Raw genomic sequence first — 12,424 nt, forward strand, 5'->3', positions numbered from 1 at the left:
CTGCCCTCAAAAACACTGCCTGCAAGCTGCCTGGTTCTGTGGGAATCAGGTGCTTCAGATAAATCATGACATTAAATTAAATGAAACAAAATGCATTATAGCAGTAAGCAGGTAGACACTGTTGGTTTTAAATTTATTTCTCAGTGAGTTCCAAGGCACCTTGGACAGAAAAGTGCATCTGAAAATTTAGTAGACACCTACTTTTGTTTTGACATGGCTAAATGTAAATCCCTTTGAATATATGGCTCTCTCTCAACTGAGAAGAAAGGGAGGGGGGAAAAAAGATTGTTTTTAATATCTGACTCATCCTTTAAAGCTTTTTTGAAGTGACAGTATGTAGGAGGGTAGTAAGTAAAAGAGAAGAGCAATGCCTTGGTAGTCAAGCAAGACAGCCCTGATCCTACCTAGCTAACATAAGACACCTGGTAGGTGTCTTACACACAAGTTTCCTATTCAAAGTCAGAGGAAAAGAGCATAACAAACAAGCCAAGCAGGGCAGAGCAGAGGATTAAGGGTACCCAAAAACTTTGACTCAGATCACATGCTATGAAAGTTTAGCCTACAAAATCCAACAGGAGTTAGTTTTTTCTGTGCTCATTTCCTTTCATTATTTTTTTCTCAGTGCTGTTCTACTATTTCTTTCTAAAATCACTTGCAGTCAGATTTTCCATAACCATTATAAAAGAACATGTGACCATCCACCCTCTCCCAGTCTTCCACTTGTGAGCCTTCCCTTGCTGTTGCCATTCTAAGTGCGTGTGGGGAGGGGTGACCTCCCCCTTTCCAGAAGGGGTAATCAATGGTAACAGTGAGAGCAGTAATGTGGTTTATTTCCATCTTTTGAAAGGTTCTCAGACACCCATTAACCCTGATAGATAAGGATGTAGGGAACAAAGGAACAAGTGATTCTCTATTCCCCCCTTGTGCTTTGTGGCCCATTAGATGAGAAACTGATCTAGAAAGATCCATCAGAGAAGCATTAGCAGGGGATCGTGGATAAAACAGCAGAAAATGCATGTCTAATATGAATAGGTATCGGGGCAGTGTGTTTCAGTGGATTTACACAGCTTGATCCATTGCTGAGAGAACCAGGAGCTGCACAGTCTCTAACTCTCTCTTCTAACACTCCAGTGACAAAGACATAAATGTAGTGACAACGCAGCTGAGCTTGACTGACCTTCAGAAAGAAGCTTCTAATTACTGAGTTCATTCCAGAGTCTGTCCTCAGCCATCCTCTCTACAGACAGTCAGGTTCTTCTCAGTGGCAGTTTATGTTTAGAGCTCTAAATTTCAAAACCTAAAACAAAGGTAGATTTGTTGACAGAAAACTTAATTGGTTGATTTTAATGACAAAAGAAGCAATATTGTACTATAGGGATGGTTACTCCAGTCATTTTTCATACGAGCTCATTAAATTTCTCTGTATTTGAAGTTATCAAAAGCCATAGCTGCATTTCAAAACTGTGGAAAACTGTAAATGGATCTTGTTTTATGAGAAGTCAGCCTTAAACAGCCTTGAAAACAAGCCTAATTTATGACGTTTGTTAGAGTCTGAGGAAGAGAAATACACAGTTTTTTCTCTGGAGCTGCTGAGAGTGTTGTTGAATTACTGTAGTACTAGATGTGAATTATTGGCACATTAAGTTAGTTTTGTGCCACAATGTTGATTTAGTTTTATGAATTGGGCCTTTGTTATTTAGGAGGCCAGCATGGGAAGCACTGGGGCTGAGATTAGTCAGGCCCATCCACATTTTATTGCTGCTGTTAGGAAGTCAGCATTCCAGCCCATCATAAAGGGTGGTGGTTTCCATGCTAACAGAACTAATTCTTCATCACAACTCCCTAGATCTAGACCTGAGTAGCAGTCCCAGTTCTGAAGAGGTCATCAAAAAGCCAGTGGCAATCAGCTGTGCTGATAAGATTAGATCAGTTAGTGCAGAAGTATTTATGAAGTTAAAAGATAATAATAATACATATTAAGATCAGAGCTTTGAAATGGCTCTGCCCTTCACCCTGCATCCCTGCATGCAGTATATTTCCTGTGGGACAGCCATGTGAAAATAGTTGTTTTGGCAGTTGAGACAGGCCAAACAAGGTGTTTTATAACAGCTGAGATGGCAGTTGCTGGTTTTGTTTTAACTGGAGAAGACAGACATTTGGTTCAGAATAGTTCATCACCCCTGTTTTCTCTTTGCTACTAGAAAGTACCCCCCACTTCTAAACACTTTTGAAAGACATGCAGCCCTTGTGGGAGAACTGCCCTTTCTAAGGCATCAGCACGAGCCTGCCTCTGCCTCAGCTCTATGAAATGCAGCAGCAGCAGCAGCAAACAGCACCGTGAAGGGCACTGAGGGGCCAAGGGAGCCGGTCTGGGAGGTGGCCAGGGCGCTGGGCACAGCTCAGCTCACACTGTCACACACCCTTGCAGTGGGCCCAGGGGACAGGCCTAGCCAGGCACAGCTGCTAAAGGCTGGCTGGCTGGGCACCCAGTGCTGAGCTCTGGCTGGTGGGATGTGCCAGCACTTCCCACAGGATGCAGTCGGGACCGAACTTTGCAGCATCTGCGGCTGCCACCAAGAGTGAAAGCCAAGCTCTGGAGAGTGCCTGCCGTCCCTGCTGGAGCTCTGCAAGGAGCAGCTGCTGACTCCCACACAGGACTCAGCACCAAGGGACTTAGATGTACAAGGACTGCAGTCAGCTCTACAGGAGCTGGCTGCAAGACAACATCCTATCTGAGCAGAATTTCTTGGTCTATTTAAAAATACATTTATTTGAACATGAAGCTCCTTTAATTCTCCTGCAGACCAGAGATGACAGAAAGTATTATGGGCAGGGATGTCCCCTTCAAACACCACAATTGTCTGGCTTTCTAGTCAGCAACTTGGAGATGAAAATGCAGCACTTCAGAAAAAGATCCTTTCACAAAGTTGTCATGGGTCCATTTAATCTTGTGCAAACTTCATGTCATGGATGCATGAAGACTAAGCATAGAGAAGCACAGAAGAATCTTGCTTTTGTGTAAAGACCAGATATCTCAGAAGGCATTTGAGGAAAGGAATAATCAGCAGAAGCATCTGTGTGGAATACACAGCCAGTGTGAAATCTGCTTCTGTCACTGCTGTGAGGGCTGAAGACAGCTCTTCTTCCTCAGGTGGCACAGCATGGGATGGGCGTGAAACTCCTTGCTCAGAACAGCTCAGTTCTGCCTCACAATTTCCAGGGAACACAGACAAGTATTACTGGCTGCAAGTGTCATTCCTCTCTGCTGAAATGCAGCTCTCTCATCTTCAGCACAGGAGTGTAAATTCATCTTGTTTTTGTGAAGTACAATAATGAAAAATAGCTTGGTCAGAAAACTGACTCTTTGGGGTGTTCAAGAAAAAAATTGCTTCAATGAAATTTGAGTTCTTATACCACAAAAGCAGTGCTCTTATAAAAGTTAGGGGCAAAGGATGTCATAAAACCAGAACCAGTTCACCAAGTTTCCAAATATAAAAGCACTGGAATACATTGATTTGCTAAGTTACTGTGGAGTGGCCAAAACCAGAGTGCTGTGCAGCCCTTCAGAAGGACCTTGCCAGGTTGGAGTGATGGGCAAAGAGCCCTTGGCAACTGTTCTGCATCAAAGGTGCAACTTTACTTTAAAACTTGAGTACTTAAAGTTCCCTCACTTGCCTGATGTACTTTGCTACAGACAGTTGAGCCTGCAGAACCTTTTTACAGAAATCTGTGGAAAATAAATGACTAATCTGGTTATTAAGCTGCTCCTCTACATTAGAATGCTTCTACCATGAAGCAGAACAACTTTCATTTTATATTAGACCAGTTTTTTGTTGCAGTGTTTAGATTCTGAGATAATTCTTTGTAACTTAATCAAAACTGGATTTTTGTGCTTCACAGGTTGATGCAGAAGGAAGACAGGAGGATGTTTTCCTGGAAATCTGCAAGACAATTGACTCTTTTCTGAAAAAGGAAGAGGCTGCATTTTTTTCACCAGAAATGCAGTAATGGTGTGTAAGGTGTGTACACAGCCTTGCCCACGTGCACCCCACAGCCATGATTTGCTGGTCAAAGCAGAGCTGCTTCTTGAGTGGCATCTGGAATTTGTGCACGTGGTGTTACTCTAGATGAAATCTTAGTTCTGAAAGTACACTCAACAGAAAGTGGTCTGTATGCTAACCCCACTCTGAGAACTATATTTTGTTTTCTTGGGTGTTTGCTCTTCATGGGTTAAAAGCAGCAAGACGGGCAGCAGCTCTGGGTTTGTATTTCATGGTCACACACATTCCACGGAAAATGGGGCAGTGCCTGGCCAGCAGGGAGCTCTCCACCTACCCCAGTCACTGTCCAGCAGACTGACATTAGGGTTATTGCATACAAGTCTCCATTGATTATTATTTTCTTTTTATTAACAGTATTAATTTTTGTGGTGTCAGCTTGTTCTTGGGCTTTAGTGCCTGAAACCTATTCTCTGTAACATGCAGCTCTAAAAGAGCTGGAATTACTCAAGCTACAAGTTAAAATAACCTTTTCACACATGCCCAGAACACTGTTACAAGGAGAAAAATTCATTGAAGATACAGCTGAATGTTGTGGAAGTCTGTCAACCCGTTATTGGGAAGCAGACACCATTTTTGAGACAGTCTTGTCTTCTGCTGGGAATGTTATGATTTTATAACTGACTTCCCAGTTTTGTGAGCTGAGAATGATTATTGTATTGTATAAATGTGCAGTCCAGTAATGGTCCATATTAACAGCACATGTGCTATGGCTATTAAAATCCATATGTAAAGTTGGTTATGAGCCAGAACATCTCATGTCATCTCTAAATTTCACTTTGGAAGTATTCCAAATGCAAAGTTCAGATCATCATCTGTTGTCTTGTACTGGCATTGCCAAAACTTGTGAAGGTGTGGTGGGGTGGGAAACCAAATAAACAGGAAAATGTCAGGGATTATTTGATTCATATTGCTTGCACCTTTAGTAAGCCATTTATCTGTAATCTGCAAAAAAGTCTGTAAAAGTGCTATCGTATTTCTGTTAGGTTAACTAAAATATTGTGGAGTTTCTTTGGTAATACTGACAGCTAAATAAAAGCTTGTTTGACGTTGCTGTAAAGTAACTGCATCCTCTTACTGGAACTACTGGATGAATTTACAGTGAAAGTGGGTTGCATGATTGCTTGTACTGTCAAAGGTGTACTTTATGAAGCAGATTTGCATTTTTAAAGTTACCTTTCTTGTAATGAAGACATAATACAAATAAAACATGTACAAAAATGAGGAGTAATTATTTCTGTTACAGTATATGTGGGTTTAATCCTTTTCAAAGCACAGTACATGACTTGAAAATATAGCTCAAATCAGCATGCTTACAGAGTATGTCCTTTTTCCAATCAGGGCAGATTCTTCTCTTTCCTTTTCTTCCTTAGCATTTGCCCTGTAGATGCTAATTCAATTATTTTTTAGGGTCTGTTTTATGTATGTTCTTATCCTTCATATCATGGATGTTCCTTCTTTCCTGGGTCCTTCTATAGCCTACATTTTACCTCTGGTGCTCTAGAAGTGCTTCTCCAGCTCCAGCCAGTGCCATTGAGCAGCAGCAGCAGTGCCTGCAGTACCACAGCAGCTCCCCAGGGCAGCTCTGGCCACTCCGGCCCTGACGCACCAGCAGCTGCTGCTGCTTCTTTTTAAAACAAGAACATTCTGCAGTTACCACAAAGTTGCAAATTCATCTGGGTAGGTTTTCTGGAATATTTTCTATGCTATTTAATTACAGTAGAAGTTATAGTGTAGAGTCTCACACTTGTGCAGGATGGGAACAAAGGCAACAATCAGCTGCTATTTTGTTGGGGTTTTTTAAATCGAATCACAAAAATTATTAACCATACACTTTCAGTTTAATTTTTATTTCTGCTTCTTCTGTCTTTTCTGTGTAAAAAACCAAAAAAATCCCATGCTTGATTTGGTGTTATGTGCATTAGATACCTATTTGCATACGTTCATAATGTATGCAGAAGCAATAGCTGTATATGCATGCATAGGGAAACATTAATATTTATACATATTCAATAAAATAGGACTTATCCAAGACACTCATGAGTGATTCAGACTTGAAATTATTCTTTAGCTTCCGACCTTGTTCCAAGGATACCAAGATCTTTTGTTTTTTCCAAGTATCCTAAACTGATGACTGAGTATTTTCTCTAATTTAGTTTTCTTATTTTATTCCCATAATTTTTCAGGATATAAACAGGAAATTAATGTTACCAGAGATCCTTTTTCCTGATAATACACCTTCACCAACTCTAGTTTCCTATAAAGACCATGAATGATGTGGAAAGCATATTTTTATGGTCTTAAAAGCCTCTCAGAGCAGTATCTTTTCCAATTAAAACTAAAATACATCATGTGAGTTTTGTGTTGTGTTTTTTTAAGGTTTATTGAATTTATCTAAGAATGAGATACGTGAGATATGCTTACATATGATACTTGCTCAGTGTTTTAGTAACTGTACTGTATTACTTTCTAAATAGATTAAATGCCTACATTCTTTTTTCTGAAGCAAAAAATAGCTACACCTAAAGTTACTGCAAAAATACTGACCAATTTATAATTAAAGTTACTAGGTGCAGCCAGCCAATTATCCTTCCTATTGCCATCTTTTGTAGTCAAATTAGTTTGTTTTCTAGCTAATTGTTATAAGTATTCTAGCTTCAAAGCAACTGGAAGTCTATAACAGTTATAAAATAATCAAGTGTTTCTGAATCACAAGCTATACATTTCAATAAAAAATATATTAAGTAAAATATGTCACAATAATTACAAAGCTTCTCAGACAATGGTATACACTGTACCAAGGCTACTAAAATCTGGATTTTCTGTGGTCTGACAGAGAAGTCTGTGAGTGAGGAAGGAGAGAGCTGGAATGCTAATCCTGCCGGGGCCAGAGCGGGCTGAGCCCCGGGCGGCAGCGGCAGAGGCGGCGCTGGGTGAGCGATCCAAGTGTCCTGTCCAAACTTTCCATCTTGATTAAAGAGTCAGAACTACACAGAAAGGAAGTCACGGCAAGCATTCTATATATAAACAGACTGTATCCACATAGTTTATTTCTCACAGTTCTCCTGACAATTGAACATTATTTAAGAACATACTGTATACACAGATAAGAAGAAACATACAAAATGTTTTAAATGATGCACAACAAAATCCAGCAGTATAAAAGAATGCATGTGAACCCTTGCTCACTGCTCAGGCTAAATTTAATCACTGTTTAAATAGTAATAAAAATACAATCTTTCATGGATCTTGTGCAGACTACAAAAGAGGAAAAATTATTACCATATATATGATTTATATTAGGCAGTTTTCTTTGATGAGTTGCACTAACAACTCCAAATACAGAGGCAGAAGGCTGTGTATTTTATTTTAAAGGAGTAAATGTTGAGTATTAGAGACTTTACACAGTTACTAGCACTGGCACTTTTCACCATATTTTGTACACATCACATGATCATCTTATATAACATTACATTTAAAAAATATATCTGAGTGACAATTTTATAACATTCACACACCATGAGCTGGTTAAGGAAGCAATGCCACAGTTGCCCCCTGTAGTGCTTCACTGTTGGTAAATAGAGTTCATTGTGGTTTTAAAAAAAAAATTTTAAAAATTGAAGGTCAACATGATTAAGCAGCTCCGATTTAATACAGGCCCGTAGCCAACCATTGCTGAGACAGTGAGTATTTTTAGAGTACAGCCTAGAAGCAAACACTGTCATTGGTTAAAACCTTGCCTAAAGAAGTCAGTTACTGTGCTGAAAACTATTTCACAACAAAACTGCAAGCTACTAAACTGTTTTTATATAAATACTTCATCTCCTCTGGATCTCATTATAACCAAGTTCTTCAAAGCCTTTGGAATTTACTCTATCTTTAATGTGTGCTCTCATTTCTGGCTCACCCTTTTGTATGTGTTTCTTTTGTTTAGATTCACCACCTAAAAGTGACTAATGTGGTGAAAGAAAAGTCTCCCAGTGAAACCTTCTGCACACTAGGAATGTTCAGCTGCTGTTCAGTGATCTAGAACCATGACAGCTCAAAGCTGTAGTTTGACAAGTACACCCAGGAAGCTGTCATGCTGTGAGTGACATTTCAGGGAAAGCAGAGTCTTTCCAAAATGTGCACAGAATTAACAATGGTGCCATTGTTATTTTGCAAAGAGGACAGTAAACCCAAGTTGGTAGATCTGCTTCCCATGTCATCTATTTGCTGGAAAGTAGTTTGGGTCAAGATAATTGTAACTGGTGCCCTGGGACATGCAGTAGTCTCTGTCTAAAAATGTCTCTGCTCTGTAAATAGGTTCTAACTGGTGATCTTCCTTATGAATCTCTGTTTCATGCAGACTGCAAGGGAAAGAAAAAGATAACAGTTTAAAAGTCAAATACTTTCCTTATATTTAACTTTCAGAAACAGTGATCATACGAACAGATTCAAACCGAACTGGATAGCAGTTCATTCATAAAGTCTAATTCCCCCCCTATTTAACTGTACCAAATCTATTTGTATTAAAAAAAAAAAAAAATTATACATCCAGAATCTGCTTACAAAACATATCTCCCACAAAGAGATGCTAAATTATCTTCCACTTTATTCAACACAGGGTATGTGTCCTGTGCTGTAGCAAAGATTTCCACCCTACATAGCAAATATGCAGCAGAGAGATTCAATCTAATGACAAATAGCAAGTAGAAGCACAGGCTGCTCACCAGTCAGAACATGAATCACAGAAATCCAAGGACATTTCTTGAGGGCAGTCTTGGCAGTGCCACCGAACCCCCTGGATGGGTTCAATCCCGCAGTTATCACACTGTGGAGCAGATGCAAAAGCACTGAGAAAGCAGCAGCTGGAGGAGGCACTGCCATGCTAACAGTGCACACCAGTTCACCCCATGGGAACCTCTGTGTGTCCCTGTGCTACAGCCAGCCCCCACAGCTGAATTCTCCTCACCACGTGGATAAAGAAGTCCTCATTCTCTAGGAGAGGCCCTCCAGACCCATGAGGATCCATCAAGCTTTTGCCTTGCTTCCCACTCCCCACAAGCTCCACCTTGGCATCACCCTGCTTGAGGAAAGCAGCCCAGCCCTGCCTGCAGACACTCTTATCCTCAGGTGGCTCCAAAAACTGCTGTGACACAGCTCAAGCCCAGCCACATAGAATGTCAGCATGGCAGAGGGAAGCAGTAAGACTCGACGGCAGCAGAGCTCGTTGGGCTGCTGGGGGTTGAGGACCAGGGCACACTGATGCTCTTTCTAACTCAGGAAATGTAGTAACACATCATGGGTGGGCTGGAACTAAAAGCCAGATGGCCAGGAAGGAAGGGGAATAACATGTTCAGAGAAGGAAACAAAGGTCTCGAACTAAAACTGAGCAAGATGACAAGAACTAATCCCAAGCGCAAGAGTGTGGCATGAAGAGAAAAAAACCAAAGTAAAAAACAAAACATGAAAGACTAGATAAAAAATTCAGTGGTACAGAAAAGGGGCAGAAATGCAAAAGTATTTGATCAAAAAAAAGAAACCAGGAAAATGGGACTTGCAGGCAAGGAGAGCTTTTCCAAAACCTAAATTACGAAGAGTGCTGCAGAGACAGGACTGAAAAGGAAAACAGAATGTGGGACACAAGCCTGTGCTCCCATAGCTCATCCTCTATCCATCTATAAGAACCTGAATGGCTGCCTCAACATCTGTGAAACCCACTGGCACAGCAGCTGCTCCTGCCACCACCCAGGCACTCAGGGTTACAAACACCTCTCACACAGCTCTGCCACAGCTGCAGCCCTTGTGCCCACAGATGGCTGAGAGTGAGCAGGGACTAAGCATACCAAGGGCTGTTCTTTGAAAATACCAGGTTCAGAATAATGCTAGAACTGAAAAATTTGCTCCAATAATCTGAAGTTGAGAACCAAGCCAGTGGAAAGCCTTGACCTTAGTTTTTGTGCTCCAGCTCCCCTCTGCCCTGTGAAACAGAAATAATACTATGCCTTTCATTTTTTAATGAAGAAAAGAAGTATTTGCAAATTGCTTGGATATATTAGCAGTGATAGCCATAAAAAGCCCACAAGGAATTCAATAATTCAATATTCAAAGCAGAGGTTGAATAATGTGTAGAAAATGAGGCCAAAGGCTCTGCAGAACCAAAACTGCTCTCAGTGGCTGCTTATTAGGTGAGGTCTGTCCACACACAGACTGAATTTCCTGAGGGAAAACAGCCCATAATCACCTGATTTCTCAGCTTCCTATAATGCATAATACAACCTAAGGCAAATGCAAAGAAACTTTCAAACTTTAAATGCTTGACACTGTGCAATGTCAATTTACGTCTTAGGATAATTTTATGTAGAAAAAGAAGTTAGTTAAAGTCTGGCCTGCCTGATTAAAGCTTCAAATTTTGGGGGGAAGAAAAATGCTCATTTAAAAAATCCCCACAAAATGAAACACCAAACATACCATACCAGCTAAAACCAACAAAAATAAGAAGCACCTTGGTGGTCTAATAACTTAAATCAACTGATGAGGCTGTCTTAATTTTACAGTCAATTTGAATAGAACCTTGAACTGTCCTTGTGTTCTTATGTAAATGGGTATTAGAAAATAAATCCATCTCCATAACATTAAATTAGAAAACTTGTTCCAACAGTTACAGTAACCAATTAGACACAAAATTCCTTGCAAACCAGAAAATAAGACTTCCAGAGTGCCCTTTCTTTCATGTTGCCTATTAATGGTTGTTGCCTGGACAACACATCAGTTTAACTTAATGGTTTTTCTCTTAATTTTACATAAACATTGTTTTATATCCTTGCTTCAACTTCTGTCAGTTATCACTTGATGAGATTGTGAAGTTGCTACAATACAAGAAAAAAATTATTAATCTATTATTCTTATCCAAAATCTCTGTCCCTTCTTTGGCCTCAGGTGGAGGCAAAATTACTCCAAACTCATAATCAGAAAATTACCATTAATAATCACTGTCAAAACAGAATGTAGTGTCAAAAGGAATTATATCATGATTTAACAAGGCTCTAATACAAGCTGTATTTTCATAATGTGGTGAGAAAAAGAGAGCATGTTTATTAATTTCCATATAACATCAGCATTCAGTGAAAGCTGAGCTACCAGAAAGAGTGAATTATGTGAGCTGTTTTTCTTAAAGAAAATGAGGGAGAACAGACTCAGTGAACAAGAACTAAGGAACCAAACTTGCAATATTCAATGAAATCCTCTCAGGAAATTCAAACCACATTGTCTTGGAAAACTTCTACATTCCACTGAGCAACACAAGAACATCTTTGCACTCACCTTAAATCCCACGTGCTGCACAAACCCACTTTCTGCATGCATCTGCTGGAGTTTCTGTTTCTTCAATTTTTTAAACTCTAACAGTTCTTTGTATTCGGGTAACTCTCGATATGTTACTGGAATACTCTCTTCATCCTGTGCAAGGTAAAAAAAAGCCAAAAAATATTCTTACTGTAGGAACACAGTAACTAGTAAGACATGAATTTGTTCCATAAATCACTATGTATGATTAACAGTGCTCAAGAAAATGATGGCGTTATTCTAACATACTAGAAAAATATTTTTAAAACCAAACACCCATATCCAGTATTAACTTCTCACCTTTACTGGTAAGAAAAAATGCAATGAGAAGCATCATGCCATGACTGAAACAGTAGAACTCACAGTTATCCAACTCCCTTTATCCCTTTACTGTCTCTTAAGAGCTTATAAAATCAGACTGCTAATTTTTCATAAATTATGAAGAAGTTTGTCTCCCTGCAGGCCAGTGCAGACATCTTTGCCAGAGAGGTACAACAAATAGTTCTCTCTTTTTCAAAGACATGCAAATTCTGTTTTTTTCTCACACAGATTCCTTCAACAAAGGTTGAGGATCTGCTATGAAAGGACAGAAGCTCTAATTCTAGTTCAGACATTCATTTCAAGGTAATGATTTTTTTGCAGCAGCTGTAGTTGGTAGATGTCACCTGTTTTCAAAGATGACAAGTCTCCTGATGTAGAGCAGTTTTCACATCCTACAGGTAGGGAAAACAACTACAACTACAAGACAGTCATTAAAGTTCTTCTAATGTAGTCTGAATATGTAATTTCCATTTCTTTTTATGAATCTGTGAAGACTGAAGATTTTGTATTATTTAGTAAGTTTATTAAAGGAAGTGAGGGAAAGAGTCTTTACTACATTTCTGAAAGGCCTTATCAATTATTTAATTGCAATTATGAACCTATATAAAAGACGAGACTGCAAACTATCAGAAAAAGTTATGGTTAAATGACACAATTCAGTTGTGTAGTGATAAGCTACATTTTCTTTAATATAAAACAGGGATTCACCTTCCACACAA

The 12,424-nt window shown here is 39.6% G+C and overlaps 2 protein-coding genes across 7 annotated transcripts in view; one reads left to right on the forward strand and one right to left on the reverse strand.

Annotated features, from left to right (window-relative positions):
- Positions 1–6,932, forward strand: part of AK5 (adenylate kinase 5) — an 81,362-nt gene extending 74,430 nt beyond the window's left edge. The window contains exon 13 of the mRNA XM_009088619.4: positions 3,901–6,932. Coding sequence (XP_009086867.2) covers positions 3,901–4,008 — 108 coding nt within the window. The 3' untranslated portion in view covers positions 4,009–6,932. The remainder of the gene's footprint in view (positions 1–3,900) is intronic.
- Positions 6,933–7,082: 150 nt separating this feature from the next.
- The window catches only part of ZZZ3 (zinc finger ZZ-type containing 3), a 58,486-nt gene continuing 53,144 nt past the window's right edge, over positions 7,083–12,424 (reverse strand). For 5 of the 6 annotated variants that reach the window (XM_018912335.3, XM_009088618.4, XM_030226495.2 and 2 more), the window contains exons 11-13: positions 11,364–11,498; positions 8,771–8,871; positions 7,083–8,407 (exon numbers count right to left, since the gene is read on the reverse strand). In XM_018912335.3, coding sequence (XP_018767880.1) covers positions 8,263–8,407; positions 8,771–8,871; positions 11,364–11,498 — 381 coding nt within the window. In that variant the 3' untranslated portion in view covers positions 7,083–8,262. Of the gene's footprint in view, positions 8,408–8,770; positions 8,872–11,363; positions 11,499–12,424 lie in introns of those variants that run through there. The other variant, XR_007778043.1, reaches the window with a different exon arrangement.

The sequence above is a fragment of the Serinus canaria genome, chromosome 8 (genome assembly GCF_022539315.1).
Source record: "Serinus canaria isolate serCan28SL12 chromosome 8, serCan2020, whole genome shotgun sequence".
NCBI classification, from domain to species: domain Eukaryota; kingdom Metazoa; phylum Chordata; class Aves; order Passeriformes; family Fringillidae; genus Serinus; species Serinus canaria.